This window comes from Heptranchias perlo, chromosome X (genome assembly GCF_035084215.1).
Source record: "Heptranchias perlo isolate sHepPer1 chromosome X, sHepPer1.hap1, whole genome shotgun sequence".
NCBI classification, from domain to species: domain Eukaryota; kingdom Metazoa; phylum Chordata; class Chondrichthyes; order Hexanchiformes; family Hexanchidae; genus Heptranchias; species Heptranchias perlo.
Genome location: NC_090370.1, coordinates 25,040,386 through 25,060,942, shown reverse-complemented (window position 1 = coordinate 25,060,942; position 20,557 = coordinate 25,040,386). Strand labels below are relative to the sequence as shown.

At 42.4% G+C, this 20,557-nt stretch overlaps 2 protein-coding genes and 1 long non-coding RNA gene across 3 annotated transcripts; all 3 read right to left on the bottom strand.

The window, feature by feature from the left end:
- Nucleotides 1–6,151: 6,151 nt before the first annotated feature.
- Nucleotides 6,152–7,198, bottom strand: LOC137307134 (histone H2A.J-like). The gene is made up of 2 exons (XM_067976451.1): nt 7,027–7,198; nt 6,152–6,369 (listed from the first exon to the last, which is right to left on the bottom strand). Exons 1-2 carry the CDS (start codon nt 7,196–7,198, stop codon nt 6,152–6,154), a joined length of 390 nt encoding a protein of 129 aa, XP_067832552.1.
- A 1,205-nt stretch (nt 7,199–8,403) lies between these two features.
- LOC137307096 (histone H2B 1/2-like) lies at nt 8,404–8,778 on the bottom strand. The gene has a single exon (XM_067976421.1). The coding sequence runs from the start codon at nt 8,776–8,778 to the stop codon at nt 8,404–8,406; it is 375 nt and encodes a 124-aa protein (XP_067832522.1).
- Nucleotides 8,779–9,483: 705 nt separating this feature from the next.
- Nucleotides 9,484–19,997, bottom strand: LOC137307095 (uncharacterized). Its single transcript, XR_010959033.1, has 4 exons — nt 19,581–19,997; nt 19,119–19,204; nt 13,243–13,333; nt 9,484–9,746 (listed from the first exon to the last, which is right to left on the bottom strand). It is a non-coding gene; the product is annotated as an uncharacterized lncRNA (long non-coding RNA).
- Between the last annotated feature and the right edge of the window lie 560 nt (nt 19,998–20,557).

Genomic DNA, 20,557 nt, shown 5'->3' with positions numbered 1-20,557 from the left:
CATTATTCGCGGGTGACTCACCTCCTGACTCCCCAAAGCCTTTCCACCATCGACAAGGCACAAGTCAGGAGTGTGATGGAATACTCTCCACTTGCCTGGATGAGTGCAGCTCCAACAACATTCAAGAAGCTCGACACGGTGAAGGTTCCCATCTCTCTCTCTCTCTCCTCCCCTGAAGGTGCTGACTCTGGCTGGTTTCAGTTCTGCACTTACTGGTTCCACTCCCTCTCCTCCCCTGAAGGTTCTGACTCTGACTGGGTTCAGTTCTACACTCACTGGTTCCCCTCTCCCTCTCTCTCCTCCCCTGAAGGTGCTGGCTCTGACCGGGTTCAGTTCCACACTCAGTGGTTCCCCTTCCTCTCCTCTCCTGAAGATGCTGAGACTGGCTGGGTATATATGCTCTCCCCCTCATTTCGACATTACGTCCCACCCTATTGCTGCCGGTAAGCTGTCCATCTGTGGTATCTCCCACTTTTGGCGACGGACTCTCTTTGACCAGTAACCTTTTCTCGTTCATTTAAAGACGGTCCCTAATCTGTCACTATTCTACTTCATTTGCAGATTCTCCCAAACCCGTCACCATTTTCCTTCAATTCCAGATACAGCTGAATAGGAGGAAGGAGGGAGAGTGTGGGACGGGGGATTTGCATCTTCTTCGGGCTATGGAGAAAATAATGTTCCACACAAACTGAAACTGTCTGTTCTGAATTTCTATCCTGTACTTACAGTGACCACTTATGTAAATTATGAGAATCGATGCATAGACTCGGCTTGTCTTCACTTGAATATACAAGATTAATGGGTGATCGAATTGTGGTGTTTCAGGTGATTAAAGGATTTGATAGGGTAGATACAGAGAAACTATTTTCTGTGTTGGGAGAGTCTGGAACAAGGGGTTATCACCGTAAAATTAGAGCTCGGCCGTTGAGGGGTGATGTCAGAAGGAATTCTTCACACAAAGGGTCGTGGAAATCTGGAACTCTCCTCACTCCAAAATGCTGTTAAGGCTGGGGGTCAATTGAAAATTTGAAAATTGAGATTGATAGATTTTTGTTTGGCCAGGGTATTATGATTTATGATACCAAGCCAGGCAGATAGAGTTAAGATACAGATCAGCCATGGTCTAATTGAATGACGGAACAGTCTCGTGGGGCGGAGTGGCCTGCTCCTGTCCCGATGTTTCCAGATGCAGCCACCCGCAATAAGGTTGTGGATGACAAGGGCCTTGTTCACAAGTGAACGGACATCTGGAGGGAGATGCGGAGAGAGGAAGTAACTGGTTAGGGAGTGTCTGTAAATGAAGGAAATATGTTGGCGTGTCAGGTTGCGACTGCAAATGAAGGAGAAATGGTGACGGGTCAGGGAGAGTCCTTAAATGAAGGAGAAATGGTGACGGGTCAGGGAGAGTCCTTAAATGAAGGAGAAATGGTGACGGGTCAGGGAGAGTCCTTAAATGAAGGAGAAATGGTGACGGGTCAGGTAATGTTTGTAACTGAATGAGAAATAGTGACTCATCAGGGAGTGTCTGTAAATGAAGGAGAAATAGTGACAGGTCAGGGTGAATCTTCAAATGAAGGATAAATAGTGACTGGTCAGGGAGTATCAGAGATTGATGGAAACGGAATGAATGTCTCAATCACATACAGCATCAGAGACTGACAGATATGGAATGAATCCCAAATTCACACACAGTGCCAGAGACTGACAGGAACAGAGAGAATCACAAGTACCACAGTCAGACAGATACAGAATGAATCTCACTTGCATACAGTACCAGGGACTGACCGAAATGGAATGAATCCCACACGCACACACATTACCACAGGTTGACAGATACAGAATGAATCTCACAGTCACATTATTGCAGACTGAGTTACACATAACAAGCCAGTCCAAAAATCTTACAGTGTCATATCGAAAGATAATGTTTGAATTCGATTAGTGCAGACTGAGCAAAACGTTACATAGCAGTCGAACAATTTCATACCGTATCAGACTCAAAGATACAACATCAATTCCATTAGCATGCACTGAGCTATATGTTACACACCAGTCCAAAAATCTCATACAGTATCAGACTGAGATACAGAATTAATTCCATTATTATAGACTGAGTTACACATTATATTCCAGTCCAATAATTTTACCGTGAACAGATTGAAAGGTACATTGTCATTCACAATAAAGTTCAGAGATTAAGATGTAACACTACTCCAAAACTCTCACACATTGTTTGATTGAAGAAAATCCATAAGTGTATCAATATTTACAAATTAAACACTCGACAAAAAAGCATGTACTTTAAAGTATTAAAGATATAGTTTCAAATACAATAATGTAAACTGAAATAAGAATACAGAGTGAATCCAGACTTGCACATTGCCTCAGAGACTGAATTGCAGAAATAATGCCACACTGAGATAAAGCAGCAGAGAATGGCTGATACAGAATGAATTCCACACTCACAGCCAGAACCAGAGAATGACAGATACAGAATGAATCCCATACTCACAGACAGTACCAGAGAATGTCAGTTACAGAATTAGTCCCACACTCATATATAGTATCAGAGACTGACAGATACAGAATAAAACCCACACTCATATACAGTATCAGAGAGTGACAAATACAGAATAAACCCCACACGCACACACAGTACCAGAGACAGATAGATACAGAATAAATCCCACATTCGCATAGAGTACCCGAGACTGACAGATACAGAATAAACCCCACACACATTTATAGTATCAGAGACTGACAGGCACAGAATAAACCTCACACTCGCATGCAGCACCAGAGACTGTCAGATACAGAATAAACCCCACATTCATATACAGCACCAGAGACTGACAGATACAGAATAAATCCCACACTCATGTAAAGTACCAGAGACAGACAAATACAGAATAAACCCCACGCTCATATACAGTACAAGAGACAGGAGATACAGAATAAATCACACACAGCACCAGAGACAGACAGATACAGAATAAACCCCACACTCATATACAGTACCAGAGACAGGGAGATACAGAATAAATCCCACAATCACACACAGTACCAGAGACAGACAGATACAGTATAAACCCCACACTTATCTTCAGTACCAGAGACTGACAGGCACAGAATGAATCCCACACTCACACACAGTACCAGAGACTGACAGATACAGAATGAATCCCACACTCACACACAGTACTAGAGACTGAGAGAGACAGAATAAACCCCACACTCATATACAGTACCCGAGACAGACAGATACAGAGTAAACCCCACACTCACACACAGTACCAGAGGCAGACAGATACAGAGTACACCCCACAATCATGTTAAGTGCCAGAGACAGACAGATACAGAATAAACCCCAAACCCATGTACAGTATCTGAGACAGACAGATACATTATAAAACCCACACTCACACACAGTAAAAGAAACAGACAGATACAGAATAAATCCCACACTCATGTACAGTACCAGATAACAACAAATACAGAATAAACCCCAAACTCATGTACAGTATCGGAGACAGACAGATACAGAATAAACCCCAAACTCATGTACAGTATCGGAGACAGACAGATACTGAATAAAGCCCACGCTCATGTACAGTATCAGAGACAGACAGATACAGAATAAACCCACACTCACACACAGTAAAAGAGACAGACAGATACAGAATAAACCCCAAACTCATGTACAGTATCGGAGACAGACAGATACAGAATAAACCCCACTCTCATATTCAGTACCAGAGACTGGCCTCCAATGGACGTAAGCGAGAACTGTATCCGAGTGGAACAAATTCACTTTGTCTGTCGTGGTTGCAGAAACAGGACAATGTGCAATGTGAGGAAAGTTTCTGTCTGTAACTTCTACTCTCGTATTTTTGCACATTTTGATAGTGAAAAATGAGGACAATTTATTCATTAAAGTTTTGTTTTACTCATTCAATAGTTGTGAATTTTCCCCATTATATTTCACTGTACATTGCGCAGTATTTCTCTCTGATTTCTCAGTTCGATTTACATTACTCCTCTACCCCGTTTAGGCTCTTATTTTCCAAGCAGGATGTGGCCAACTTGTTCCCCTGGCAAAATGCACCAGCTCACACTTTCTATATTGAAATTCAATGGTCATTAACACGGCCGTTCTGCAAACTTACTTTGTTGCATTCTTCCTCAGGATTGACTATAACCCCCTAAATCAATTATAAGAATGTAACACAGCATTACATCTAATATTTGGTCTAACAAAATGTACTTGCAGCTCGTCTCCATTCCCAGTTTTTCTAAATCCCACTCGTGCAATATAATGTGAAGAATTAGTTTCTGTTCTGTCCCTCTCTCATCTGCAAACTTCACTGTCCCGGGGTTTGGGGACATCTACTGGCCGGAAGCAGAACTGCAACAGTTCGGAACAAATTGCTGAAACCGGACAATGTGCAGTGTGAGCGTGTTTGTGATTGGTGGCAGGTACTAAATCTGATTGGATATCTGAAGAAATCAATCAGAGAGTGAAAGAAACAGGGATGTCTTTGGGGATGTCTCACTGCTGTGAGACAGGGCCTTGGTGAGACCACATCTGGAGTATTGTGTGCAGTTTTGGTCTCCTTATCTGAGGAAGGATGTCCTTGCCATGGAGGGAGTGCAACGAAGGTTTACCAGACTGATTCCTGGGATGGCAGAACTGACGTATGAGGAGAGATTGGGTCGACTCGGCCAGTATTCACTCGAGTGAAAAGAATGAGAGGTGATCTCTTCAAAACATATCAAATTCTAACAGGACTAGACAGACCAAATGCAGGGAGGATGTTCCCGATGGCTGGGGAGTCCAGAACCAGGGGTCAGAGTCTCAGGATACGGGGTATGCAATTTGGAACCGAGATGAGGAGAAAATTCTTCACTCAGAGGGTGGTGAACCTGTGGAATTCTCTACCACAGAAGGCAGTGGAGGCCAAGTCATTAGATGTGTTCAAGAAGGAGATAGATATATTTCATACTGCTAAAGGGATCAAGGGATATTAGAGCCAGACCTTTCAGGAGAGAGATTAGAAAACATTTCTCCACACAAAGGGTGGTAAAAGTTTGGAACTCTCTTCCGCAAACGGCTCAATTGCTAAATTTAAATCTGAGATGGATAGCTTTTTGGCAACCAAAGGTATTAAGGGATATGGGCCAAAGGCGAGTACATGGAGTTAGAACACAGATCAGCCATGATCTTATCAAATGGCAGAGCAGGCAGGAGGGGCTGAATGGCCTACTCCTGTTCCTATGTTTTTATATGGGGAAAAAGCGGGAACAGGGTACTGAGTTCGACGATCAGCCATGATCATTTTGAATGGCGGAGCAGACCCGAAGGCCGGAATGGCCGACTCTTACTCATATTTTCTATGTCAGGTGGCATCACTCTCATCCGTCCAATCACAATCATTGCCTTCACCCATCCCTCATGAGCATAGGGCTGTGGGGCTGCCTATTTAATCCGAGCTCGGAGCGGATTTGGGTCATTTCTGGGTCAGAAATTGAGTTTGAACATGCCTGAGGACAAGAAAACAGCTCCCAAGAAAAGCACCAAGAAATCCTTCAGTAAAGCACCAGCCAACGGCGGCAAGAAGTCGTAACTGACACAGGAACAGAATAATTCCCTCGCTCACATCCAATAACAGAAAAATGTGATTCACTGATTCAGTAATCGCTGACACAATAATCAACACATCAGTCAGCTTCTGCTATACAAATGTGGGTAAAATAATACAGAGCGTGCAAGTGTTGTCGGAGGATAAGACTGTAAATAATATTGGGTGGAACACAACAGAATGCCTCTTGACGCCGATGATCAAACGTCCCTGGTATTTCTGTATCCCACCCGCCCAGTTTAATGACAATTTTGATATTTTGTCTCATTCACCACACAAACTGCAAATATCAATCTATTGGAGGTTGGCGACATCTGCTGTCCGGAAGCGAGTACTTCAACAGACCGATCTGGATCATTTGTTATCAACAAGTTATTGTTAGTTCTAGGATCGGAATCAAGTCCTTATTAAATTGATCCCTGACTCTCTTCAGTCAGTAACCAGCCCTTTCAAAGATACAGTGGGTGGCTCTGAAAAGAGCCTTTGAGATATCAGATTAAATCTTGGCCGCTTCACTTGCTCTTGGTGCTCACATTGCTGGTTTTCTTCGGCAGCAGCACGGCCTGGATATTAGGCAGCACCCCGCCCTGAGCGATGGTCACCCGTCCCAGGAGCTTGTTGAGCTCCTCGTCGTTGCGGATGGCGAGTTGCAGGTGTCTGGGAATGATGCGGGTCTTCTTGTTGTCCCGGGCCGCGTTGCCGGCCAGCTCGAGGATTTCAGCCGTCAGGTGGATAGGGTGGTGAAGAAGGCATTCAGCATGCTTGGTTTCATTGGTCAGAACATTGAATGCTGGAGTTGGGATGTCTTGTTGAAGTTGTACAGGGCATTGGTGAGGCCACACTTGGAGTACTGTGTACAGTTCTGGTCACCCTATTATAGAAAGGATATTATTAAACTAGAAAGAGTGCAGAAAAGATTTACTAGGATGCTACCGGGACTTGATGGTTTGACTTACAGGGAGAGGTTAGACAGACTGGGACTTTTTTCCCTGGAGAGTAGCAGGTTAAGGGGTGATCTTATAGAAGTCTATAAAATAATGAGGGGCATAGATAAGGTCGATAGTCAAAATCTTTTCCCTATAACGAGGGGGCACAGATTTAAGGTGAGAGGGGAGAGATACAAAAGGGTCCAGAGGGGCAATTTTTTTCACTCAAAGGGTGGTGAGTGTCTGGAACGAGCTGCCAGAGGCAGTAGTAGAGGCGGGTACAATTTTGTCTTTTAAAAAGCATTTGGACAGTTACATGGGTAAGATGGGTATAGAGGGATATGGGCCAAGTGCAGGCAATTGGGACTAGCTTAGTGGTATAAACTGGGCGACATGGACATGTTGGGCCGAAGGGCCTTTTTCCATGTTGTAACTTCTATGATTCTATGATTCTATGAGATACTCGAGCACAGCAGCCAGATAGACCGGGGCTCCGGCACCCACACGTTCAGCGTAGTTCCCCTTTCGCAGGTGCCTGTGAACACGACCCACAGGGAACTGCAGTCCGGCCCGGGATGAGCGAGACTTGGCCTTGGCCCGAGCTTTACCTCCGGTTTTTCCTCTTCCAGACATTTCCAAAATATCAAACACTTTCACAAAGAATGAAGAAATCCTCCCGAACTCGCCCTTTTTGTACCTTCTGGAGGAATACAGTGGGGACACTTGTGATTGGTCCAACTATTCGCAATCTCATTGGGCTGTTCGTTGAACCAATCAGAGAGCTGCTTTATTCACCAATCAATAGCCGGCAATGAGAAAAGGGCGGAAAATACCGAACTGAACAGTTTATGAAATTTGAAAAGCCCGCCAATATATTTCCAACACAAGAAGCGGATTTAGTAAATAATGTCGCGTAAAGACAAAGATTTAAAAATCTCTCTCCTTTTACTCTGTTATTCCACATTTCCCGTCACAACTTCCAGAATCTTTTACAATCCGGTTAAAATCCGCCTTCATTCACCGTTCGCTTTCAATCGGGCGGGAATAAAGCCCCATTTTTTAACGGGACAGATTCCAGCTCAATCTTTGTAAAAGTAACAAACCACAGATTGTGGATTGATCCCTGTTCACAGGAGCTGCAGCGCGATCGAAACCGGAGCCGAGACTCCTGGTGTAAGAAGTCGAACAGTGACAGAGTCTTTAGACTGTTCTGCACTCGGTGTGAACACCCTTTCGGGATTGCTGCTTTACAAAGGATTGCGGTTCTGAAAGTGATATTCCCGAATAATGAACAAACAAAGGTGACAATGAGAAAGAAATGACTGAAGTGCAATCCACCGCCTTAAAACGGCTCTGATGGGGCAGATGCGGGGGAAGGGGCGGAATATGAGCGGGAATGAGAGGATCAAGGACACGTTTTTAGTTATTGGGACTGAATAAAAAAGCGATCCACTGATTATACCGGGCAGTGATTGAGAGAATCTTACAGATTTCAAGAGAAATTTCAAAAGCACAAGAACATAGGAACAGGGAGTCGGCCATTCAGCCCCTCGTGCCTGCTCCGCCATTTGATAAGATCATGGCTGATCTGTGATCTTACTCCATACACCTGCCATTGGCCCACATCCCTTCATACCTTTCGTTGCCAAAAAGCTATCTATCTGATTTAAATTTAGCATTTGAGCTGGTATCAATTGCCGTGAGAGAGAACGTTAGTGTCAAATTATCGACAGTAAAATGATTCCATACAGAGGTGTCGGTACAGCGTCTTCAGAGAGACTGTGGGTGGCTCTTAAAAGAGCCTTTGTGTTTAAAATTTTTCAGTTCATTGTGGAGTTTTACTTGGAGCTGGTGTATTTGGTCACCGCCTTTGTCCCTTCTGACACGGCGTGCTTGGCCAGTTCCCCGGGCAACAGCAGGCGCACGGCGGTCTGCATCTCCCGGGAGCTGATGGTCGCCCGCTTGTTGTAATGGGCCAGGCGGGAAGCCTCACCCGCGATGCGCTCGAAAATGTCGTTCACAAAGGAGTTCATGATGCCCATGGCCTTGGAGGAGATGCCGGTGTCGGGGTGAACCTGCCTCATCACTTTGTAGATGTAGATGGAGTAACTCTCCTTCCTCGACTTTCTACGCTTCTTGCCGCCCTTGCCCGGTGCTTTATTCAAGGTTTTCTTGGCGCCCTTCTTGGGAGCTGCTTTCTTGTCCTCAGGCATTTTCAAACTCAATTTCAGACCCAGAAATGACCCAAATTCGCTCCGAGCTCGGATTAAATAGGCAGCCCCACAGCCCTATGGTAATGAAGGATGGGGGAAGCTAATGATTGTGATTGGGTCATTGGGATTGATGCAACGTCGTCTATTATTTTCATTCTCTGATTGGATATCTGAAGAAACCAATCAGATTTAATATCTGCCACCAATCACAAACACGCTCACACTGCACATTGTCCGGTTTCAGCAATTTGTTCCGAACTGTTGCAGTTCTGCTTCCGGCCAGTAGATGTCCCCAAACCCCGGGACAGTGAAGTTTGCAGATGAGAGAGGGACAGAACAGAAACTAATTCTTCACATTATATTGCACGAGTGGGATTTAGAAAAACTGGGAATGGAGAACATTTTGTCAGACAAATCATTAGTTGTAATGCTGTATTAAATGCTTGTAATTAATTTCGGGGTTATAGCCGATACTGAGGAAGAATGCAACAAAATACATGAAGACTTTAATAAGCTTGCTGAAAGGCGGTCGAAATGGCCATTGAATTTCCATATAAAAAGGTGTGAGGTGGTGCATTTTGCTCGGAGAAATAAGGAGGCCACATACTGCTTGGAAATTAAGAGTCTAAATGGGGTGGAAGAACAAAGGGATTTCGGGGTACAGATTGATAAATGATTAAAAGTAGCAGCACAGGATGATAAGGCCATAAAAAAGCAAACACAGAGGTTTATTTCCAGAGGAATAGAATTGTAAAGCAGGTAAGTTCTGTCGAACTGTAATTTAAACTGTCAAACCTTTGGCCAAACTGTTAAGCTTTCCTTTTCTGAAATCTGTGCTGAGTATTCTTTGTTATATTTTCGGTTTCTAGATGTTTTTCTGTTGCTTCATTGGGTAAAGGATTCCATGATCAATCCTACCACCGACCTTTCGTTAACTGGTCTTATGTTCCCTGGACTTGTTCTACATCCTGTTTTAAAATATAAGAATCACATTAGCTGTCATCCAGTCCTCTGGCACTATTCCTTTTTTGATGATTTTTTCCGATGCATGTAACAATGCCTCTGCTATCTCTTCCCTTGCTTCATTTAATATGCACAGATGCAATCTATCTGGACCAGGAGTTTAACCACACTTTCGAACATAAATGCCTTGATATCTTTATTGACCTCTTCCTCCAATACATTCACCCTGTTAATCTCCCGGGTAAATACTGAGGCAAAGTAACAATTCAACATTTCTGCCATTTCGCTGACGTTACCTGTGAGTTTATCTTGTGCATCACTTAGTGGCACTCAATCAATTCTGATTTTCCTTTTGTTATTTTTGTGTCAGTGGAATAATTTACTATTTCTTTTTATATTCCTTGATAATTTGATTTCCTGGCTCCTGTTTGCTTCCCGAATTGTTTTGTGACTTCTTCCGAGCCTCTTCCTATTCGTTTTTGCCATCCTCTATGAATGAGAAATTCCACCAGCTTGTTGTGTCTGTTCAGGGGCTGATGTTTGGGAACTATTTATTGTCTATGATTAAAGTGCCAGAAACCCAAAGGGAGCAATTCAGTCCGAAACTCCACAGAAACACTCCACTTCTCCCTCCTGGTGAAATAAGGCGCTAGAATGGTGAGTATAGCTGCCTTCCAAGCAGTTAATTCCAACAGGTTTGAATCCCAGCACGCTGAATTCAGAAACACCAAGACTGGAACTGAATTTGATGATGTTCAGAGGGACAGTGTTTCCAAAACACAAACGGGTTTAATTTATATTAAAAATACTTTTAAAATTCATTTATTTCCCGCATAATGTTGAATTTAACTCTGTTCCTTTGTATTATTATTTGCCCTGATCTGTACGGTGGATACGAGACACAATTGCTCGGATTCAGTGAAATTAATTGATTTTCGGAAGTTTTTCCTCTGATGATTCCTTTTCCTTATTTAAATTATATCGGATTAACCTTTCTGATCTATTGAAGGGTCATAGTCCTGAACCGTTAACCCGAGCCTCCCTTCTCCACAGATGCTGCCGGACCTGCTGAGTCTTTCCAGCATTTTCGGTTTTAATTTTTTCTGTATTTTGTCCCTTTCACTTTTGACGGTCGCCGTTGAACCTTCCAGATTTGCGCTCAGTTTTTATTTGTGCTTCAGTTCGGTTTATTTGAATTAATATAAATCGTGTCCTGAGAAATCAGACAGAAATATTGTGCAATGGAGAGTGAAATATAATGGGGCAACTTTCGAATGAGCAAAACAAAAACTTTATTATGAATCAATTGTCTAATTTTTCACTGAAAAACATGAAAAAATCTGAGAGTAGAAGTTACAGAGAGAAACTATTTCCTCACATTGCACATTGTCCTGAATCTGAAACAACGACAGATAATGTGAATTTCTTCCGCTCTGTTACAGTTCTCACTTATGGCCAGTAGGTGTCAGATTGTATGTGAGTGTGAGATTAATTCTCTGTCTGTCAGTTTCTGGTACTGTGTGTGAGTGTGGGATTAATTCTGTATCCGTCAGTCTCCAGTTCAGTCTGTGAGTGTGGGATTCATTCTGTCTCTGTCAATCTGTGGGAATGTGTGTGAGTGTGGGATTCATTCTGTATCTGTCAATCTGTGGGAATGTGTGTGAGTGTGGGATTCATTCTGTATCTGTCAATCTGTGGTATTTTATCTCAGTGTAGGATTCATTCTGTACCTCAGTCTCTGGGAAAAGTACAAGTCTGGATTCGTTCTGTATTCTTATTTCAGGCTGCAGTATGGTGCTTGAAACTGTATCTTTAATTCACTAATTTATGCAAATCTTTTGTGTAGCATTAATTTGTAAATATGGATACACTTTTGGATTTTGTTTCAATCAAACAACGTGTGGGAGTTTTTTTGTCGGATTATATCTTAATCTCTGTGAAGATAATGTACACTTCAGTCTTTTACTGTGAAATTATTGGACTGGTATTTATGGTGTAGCTCAGTCATTACTAATGGAATTGACACTCTTTCTTTCAGTCTGATACGGTATGAGATATTTGGACTCGTGTGTAAGGTGCAGCTCACTCTGTACTCATGGAATTGACACTCTTTCTTTCAGTCTGACACTGTATGAGATTTTTGGACTGGTGTGTAATGTGTGGTTCAGTCTGCACGAATGGAATTGACATTCCAACTTTCAGTCAGACACTGCAAGAGATTTTTGGTCTCGTTTGTAATGTGTAGCTTAGCCTACATTAATAGGATTCATGCTGTATGTTTCAGTTTGATAAAGTATCAGATTTTTGGACGGTATATAATGTGTAGCTCAGTCTGCACTAATGTAATTTATACTGTACCTTTCAATCTGATACAAACCAGCCTAAATATATTACACAGTAAGGTGTAGTTCAGTCTGCACTAATGGAATTGATACTGTATCTTTCAATTTGTTACTGAATGTGACTTTTGGACTGGTATCTAATGTATACCTCAGTCTGCACTAATGGGATTGATACTGTATCTTACAGTCTGATACTGTGTGAGATTTCTATACTGGTATGTAACATGTAGGTCAGTCTGTACTAATCACATCGATACCATATCTTTCAGTTTGATATTGTACCCGATTTTTGGACAGGTATCTGATGTGAACGTCTGTATGCAGTAAAGGAATTGATACTGTACTTTCAGTTTGACACAATGTGATTTTTGAACAGGTAACTAATGTGTACCTCAGTCTGCACGAATGGGAATGATACTGTATCTTCCAGTACAATAATTAATGTGAATATTGGTCTTGTATATAATGTGTAGCTCAATCTGCACTTATGGAAGTTATACTGTATCATTCAACTTGGCACTGTGATTTTTGGACTGGTATGTGATGTGTTGCTCAGTCTGCACAATTGGGGTTGATACTGTGTCTTTCAGTCTTATACTGTATGAGAATTTTGGACTGGTATCTAATGTGTACCTCAGTCTGCAGTGAATGAATTGAAACTGTACATTTCATTCTGACACTATGAGGTTTTTGGACATATATGTGAGTCAAATATGGGTAACATCTGAACTGGTATCTAATTTGTATCTCAGTGTACAATAGTGGCATGAATACTGCATCTTTAAACTTATAATGAGTGTGAGTTGTGGGCTGGTATTTAATTTGAATCTTGGGGTGCATGATTGTGATTCATTCTGTACCTATCAATCAGTCCAATGTGTCAATTCTATCTGGTATTTAATTTGTAGCTAAGGCTGAACTAATGTGAGATTGACAGAGTGCCTTTCAATCTGATACTGGGTGTGATTTTAGACTGGAAATTATTTATCTGCCGGTCAGCTGTAATGAATCGTTGTGAAATGGAAATTACATCTGTCTCTCCTGCTCTGTTTCACTGTTGGATTGGGATCAGTGTGGGACTGACTATTTCCGCTGTCTGAGACTGTGGGACTGATGACCTGTCTGTGTCTCTGTGCTCTGTGAGTGATAATGTACTTACTGTGTGTGAGAAGGAGCTGGCTGCACTGACTGCTCCTTGTGCCTCGGGTGGAGTAAACATCACACTGATTCTGGGTCCTTCAAGGATTTGACTGTCGGAAGAAAAAGATTCTCTTGTAATTCAAGAACAGGTGAAATAGAAAATACAAAAGTGATCAATTGAATCTCTCCGTTAATAATCATTGCATTAACCACAAATGAAAACCAGCGATACAAACAGTGTCAGTGTCTGACTCCACTGCAGTACTGCAGCTCTCAGCTTCTGCACACCAGGTGTGTTGGGCAGTTTTACAACAATTTAGTGACATCCAGACACAACCCAACCCCTGCACTGATCCATGAATGGGACTACCCGATGGGGCGGGGACCTTTGATCATATCAGATTTCTGATTCCCACTCCCTTGGGACAAACCATTGAACTGAAACAAAACAGACGCTGTTTAAAATGTGTCCTTCAACCTTCTCACCTGATGACTGCCATAGATGCTCTTTGTTTCACTCCCCATATCCTTACTGTCCGGCTCTGTTTACTTTTCAGAAACAAACACTACAGGTTAATGGGCAGGTTTAAAAAATCAGATTTAGTACCTGCCACCAATCATAAACACGCTCACACTGCACATTGTCCGGTTTCAGCAATTTGTTCCGACCAGTTCTGCTTCCGGCCAGTAGATGTCCCCAAACCCCGGGACAGTGAAGTTTGAAGATGAGAGAGGGACAGAGCAGAAACTAATTCTTCACATTATATTGCACGATTGGGATTTAGAAAAATTGGGAATGGAGGCGAGCTGCAAGTACATTTTGTTAGACCAAACATTAGTTGTAACGCAGTGTTAAATTCTTGTAATTGATTTAGGAGGTATTGTCAACACTGAGGAAGACAGCGGCAAAATAAACTTGCAGAACGGCTGTGTAAATGGCCAGTGAATTTCAATATCGAAAGGTTTGCGGTGCTGCATTTCGCTGGAGGGAATAAGGAGGCCACATACTGCTTGAAAAATTACAGTCTAAATGGGATAGAGGAACAATGTAAATCGTGTCCTGAGAAATCAGAGAGAAATGCTGCGCAATGTGGCAAATTCACAACTATTGAACGAGTGGAACAAAAACTTTATTATGAATAAATTGTCTTCATTTTTCACTGTCAAAAAGTGCAAAAATTCGAGAGTAAAAGTTACAGACAGAAACTTTCCTCAAAATGCACATTGTCCTGTTTCTCTCACCACGACAGATAATGTGAATTTGATCCGCTCTTTTACAGTTCTCGCTTACGTCCAGTAGAGGTCAGTCTCAGGTACTGTATATGAGAGTGGGGTTTATTGTGTATCTGTCTGTCTCTGGTACTGTGCGTGAGTTTGGGATTCTTTCTGTATCTGTCAGTCTCTGGTGCTGAGTGTGAGCATGGGGTATATTCTGCATCTGTCACTCTCAGGTACTATATATAAGTGATGGATTCGTTCTGTATCTGTCAGTCTCAAGTGCTTTATGTGAGTTTGGGAATAATTCTGTATCTGTCAGTCTCTGGTACTGTCTGTGTGTGGGGGGGATACATTCTGTATCTGCCATTCTCTGCTACTTTATCTCAGTGAGGGATTCATTCTGTAATTCAGTCTCTGAGACAATGTGCAAGTCTGGATTCATTTTGGGTTCTTATTTCAGTTTACAGTATCGTATTTGAAACTGTATCTTTACCACTTCAAAGTAGATACAGTTCTTCGTCGAGTATTTGATTTGTTAATATAGATACACTTTTCGATTTTCTTTAATCAAGCACCATGTGTGAGTTTTGGCTCAGTGTTACATCTTAATCTCTGAACTCTATTGTGAATGATAATGTACCTTTCAATCTGTTCACGTTGAAATTACTGGACTGGTATATAATGTGTCGTTCAAACTGCAATAATGGGATTAATTCTGCATCTGAGTCTAACATTGTATGAGATATTTGGACTGGTGAGTAACATATAGCTCAGTCTGTGCTAATGGAATCGATATTGTATCTTTGAGTCTGATATTGTATGAGATTGTTGGACTGCTCTATAATGTGTGGCTCAGTCTGCACGAATAGAATCGATACGGTATCTTTCAGTCTAAAAGTGTATGAGATTGTTGGACTGTTATATAATGTTAAGCTAATAGAATTTAAACGATATCTTCCAGTCTGATCATCTATTTGATTTTTGGACTCGTATGCAATGTGTAGCTCAGTCTGTACCAATGGTATTGATAATGTTTATTTCAGTATAACACGAGTATTTACCAATATATCGAATATGTAGCTCAGTCTGCACCAATGGAATTGATACTGTATCTTTCAATCTGACCCTATGAGATTTTTGGACTGGTATGTAATGTGTAGCTCAGTCCGCAGTAATGCGAGTGTGAGATTCATTCTGTATCTGTCAGACTCTGGTACTTTGCGTGAGTGTGAGATTCATTCTACAACTGTCAGACTCTGGAACTGTGTGTGAGTGTGGGATTCATTCTGTATCTGTCAGTCTCTGATGCTGTGTGTGAGTGTGGGATTCATTCTGTATCTGTCTGTCTCTGGTGCTGTGTGTGAGTGTGAGATTCATTCTACAACTGTCAGACTCTGGTACTGTGCATGAGTGAGATTCATTCTGTTCCTGGTACTGTATGTGAGTGTAGGATTCATTCTATATCTGTCAGTCTCTGGTACTGGCTGTGAGCATGGGGTATATTCTGCATCTCTCAGTCTCAGGGGTACTATATATCAGTGATGGATTCATTCTGTATCTGTCAGTCTCTGATACTGTGTGTGAGTGTGGGATTAATTCTGTGTCTGTCAGTCTCTGGTACTTTATCTCAGTGTGGGATTCATTCTTTAATTCAGTATCTTCCAGTCTGAACATTTGAGGTTTTTGAACGAGTATGTAATGTGTAGCTCAGTCTGTATCAATGGTATTGATACTGTTTATTTCAGTATAATACTCTATGAGTATTTACCAATATATCTAATATGTAGCTCAGTCTGCACTAGTGGATTTGATACTGTATCTTTCAATCTGACACAATGAGATTTTTGCTCTGGTACGTAATTTGTAACTCAGCCTGCACTAATGTAGGTGACTATGAGATTCACTTTGTATCTCTCAGTCTCTTGGTACTGCGTGTGAGTGTGGGATTCATGCTGCATCTGTCACTCCCTGGTACTCAATTTAACTGTGGGATTCATTCAGTATATACATTCTCTAGTACTGTGTGTGGGTGTTGAATTACATCCATATATGCAGTTTCTCATAATGTATGTTAGTATGGGATTCATTCAGTATCTGCCATTCTCAGGTACTGTGTGTGAGTGTGGGATTCATTCAGTATCTGTCAGTCTCTGGTGCTGTGTGTGAGCGTGGGATTCATTCTGTATCTGTCTGTCTCTGGTGCTGTGTGTGAGCGTGGGATTCATTCTGTATCTGTCAGTCTCTGGTACTGTTTGTGAGTGTGGGATTCATTCTGTATCTGTCTGTCTCTGGTGATGTGAGTGAGTGTGGGATTCATTCTGTATCTGTCAGTCTCTGGTACTGTTTGTGAGTGTGGGATTCATTCTGTATTTGTCTGTCTCTGGTGCTGTGTGTGAGTGTGGGATTCATTCTGTATCTGTCAGTCTCTGGTACAGTGTGTGAGTGTGGGATTCATACTTTACCTCTCAGTCCCGAGTGCTTTATGAGATTGTGGGATGAACTCAGTACCTGTCAGTCCTTGGTGCTGTATGCCTGTGTGGGATTCATTCTGTATCTATCATGTCTGGTACCATATTTGAGTGTGGTACTTACTCTGTGTCTGTCTGTCTCTCGTACTGTATGTGAGTGTGGGATTCATTCTGTGTCTGTGTGTCTCTGTACTGTATCTGTGTGAGAGATTCATTCTGTATCTGTACATAGTTATTCTCTCAGATTACATTATCATGTTCAATATTGTAGGATTAGTACCTTAATGCTTAAATAGTTTTTCTCATTATTTAATTGGTAAATATGGACACACTTTAGAATTTGATGCTGGAGCTTTTAATCTGATAATTTGTGTGCTTTTTGAACTACTATTAAACCTGTATCTCTGTGAGTAATATTGTGAATGATAATGTATCTTTCAAAATGATATGGTGACATTTTGGAATTGGTCTATAATGTGTAGATCTGTCTGCACGAAAGGAATTGATACTGCATCTCTAAATTTTATTTGAGAATATTATTGGACTCATGTGTAATGTGTATCTCAGTCTGTGCTAATAGAATTGATACTGTATCTTTAAATCTCATACTATGAGTATATTATAAACTGGTATCTAATTTGTTTCTCAGGTTACACTGTCACAGCATTTCTCAATCTGATACTGTACATGAGTTTTGACTTGCAATTTGTATCTCTTGATACGCTATTCAAATGGATACTGCATTAATTAAACTCACGTGTTTGTGAGAGTTCTGGGCTGGTATTCAATTTGGTCGGTTGTTATATAAAGTTAAATTTCACGGGATCCAAGGTGAGGTAGCCAATTGGATAAAAAAATTGGCTTGGCGACAGAAGACAGAGGGTGGTTGTGGAGGGTTGTTTTTCAAACTGGAGGCCTGTGACCAGCGGTGTGCCTCAGGGATCGGTGCTGCGTCCGCTGTTATTTGTTATGTATATTAATGATTTGGATGAGAATTTAGGAGGCATGGTTAGTAAGTTTGCAGATGACACCAAGATTGGTGGCATTGTGGACAGTGAAGAAGGTTATCTAGGATTGCAACGGGATCTTGATAAATTGGGCCAGTGGGCCGATGAAAGGCAGATAGAGTTTAATTTAGATAAATGTGAGGTGATGCATTTTGGTAGATCGAATCGGGTCAGGACCTACTCCGTTAACGGTAGGGCGTTGGGGAGAGTTATAGAACAAAGAGATCTAGGAGTACAGGTTCATCGCTCCTTGAAAGTGGAGTCACAGGTGGATAGGGTGGTGAAGAAGGCATTCAGCATGCTTGGTTTCATTGGTCAGAACATTGAATACAGGTGTTGGGATGTCTTGTTGAAGTTGTACAAGACATTAGTAAGGCCACACTTGGAATACTGTGTACAGTTCTGGTCACCCTATTATAGAAAGGATATTATTAAACTAGAAAGAGTGCAGAAAAGATTTACTGGGATGCTACCGGGACTTGATGGTTTGACTTATCGGGAGAGGTTGGATAGACTGAGACTTTTTTCCCTGGAGAGTAGGAGTTCTAGGGGTGATCTTATAGAAGTCCATAAAATAATGAGGGGCATAGATAAGTTAGATAGTCAAAATCTTTTCCCAAAGGTAGGGGAGTCTATAACGAGGGGACATAGATTTAAGGTGAGAGATACAAAAGGGTCCAGAGGGGCAATTTTTTCACTCAAAGGGTGGTGATTGTCTGGAACGAGCTGCCAGAGGCAGTAGTAGAGGCGGGTACAATTTTGTCTTTTAAAAAGCATTTGGACAGTTACATGGGTAAGATGGGTATAGAGGGATATGGGCCAAGTGCAGGCAATTGGGTCTAGCTTAGTGGTATAAACTGGGCGACATGGACATGTTGGGCCGAAGGGCCTGTTTCCATGTTGTAACTTCGATGATAATCTCGGGGTATCTGGTATTTAATCCATGGCTAATGTTGCCCTTTTGTGAAATTGACATCCTGAAAGCGTGACTTTGTACTGGGATTTTTGTATCTTCCTGTCAGCAGGACTGAGTTCGGGGGAAATGGAAACAGCGTCTGCCTCACCTGCTCTGTTTGACTGTTGGATTGAAAATGTGTCTCTGGAACCTGGGATCAGTGTGGGACTGACCGCTTCTGCTGTCTGAGACTGTGGACCAGATTACTGTCTGTGTCTCTGTGCTCTGTGAGTGACAATATACCTACTGTGTGTGAGAAGGAGCTGGCTGCACTGTTCCTTTGCCTCGGGTGGAGGAAACTTCACATTCATTCTGGATCCTTCAAATATTTGCCTGTAGAAAGAAACGTATCTCTTGTAACTCAAGAACAAGTGAGGTAGAAAATGCAAAAGTGATCAGTTTAATATCTCTGTTAATAATTATTTTTAATGTTCACAAATGATTTCCAGTGATACAAAGAGTGTCAGTGTCTAACTCCAATGCAGTACTGCAGCTCTCAGCTTCTGTACACCAGGTGTGTTGGGCGGTTTTAAAATAATTTAGTAACATCCAGACACAACCCAACCCCTGCACTGATGCATGAATGGGATTACCCGATGGGGCAGGGACCTTTGTGCAGGTCAGGTTTCTAATCCCCTCTCCCATGGGACTAACCGTTCAACTGAAAGCAAACAGCCGCTGTTCAAAATGTGTCCTTCACACTTCTCACCTGTTGCCTGCAATTGATGCTCTTTGTCTCACTCCCCACATCTGTTTCCACTCTTCACTGTCCAATAACAATAAACAGAGTGAGACTGGAACTAAACCAGCACCATTCACTCCTGGTTTGGGGAGAGAAAGCAGCAATGGTTTTAATAGCAGGTTCTTCCCATTCTCTCTCCCTCACCCTGTGCACACACAGCCCGAGAATGACCTCTCCCTTCCCCCTCTCACTCCATGTTCCGGGACGAGATCCTGATCCACTCCGCCTCTTACAAACAGCCCCCGGACTCCCCCTGACCTTCCCCCGGACTCAATGCCGATCTCTGAGCCCATCTGCGGACACGGTCCCGAAGCGATGAGCTGCTGTAACGAGGCTGCTCTTTGCTCCCTTCCCCCGGGGGCCGTGATCTCTCCATTCCCGGCTGTTTTGAACCATCTTCTTCCGCTCACTGAGGGAATGTCGCCCACAGGCCGAGCTGGGGGAGGGGAGCGCGCATGCGCTCTTCTGCTCACCAGCAAGCAGCGCTGGGGCCGGGGCTGAGTTACGCATGCGCAGATATCTGGTTTAATTCCCAACACAAAAATCGGTGGAAACTTTCCCCAATTGGAATTTTTCAGAGTCTGAGCAAAGGAAGTGGGGGAAAGGTCAGAGGGAATGGGGTCCACAGGCAGTGCAGGAACAGGCACCAGAATGGGAAACAGATGGGATTCCACCAGTGCCGAACGCTGGAATCCAGACTGACTTTACAATCTCCAACTATTAAACTGGATGTTTCCATCCCTGCTGTTTCTCTCGGTATATTTTGATGGTAAAGGGGCTTTCACAGATAAAGTGCGACGTTTTGAAATGAGCCAATGGGTTCTGTTCATTCTTGGCCCCTTTACTAATTAAGTAACGTGTGACTCCGAAACTGAAGGCAGGATTTCTCAAACCAATCCTGGAGAAACATGGGAGAAAAATGGGAGTCGGTGTATTTGCTGGGA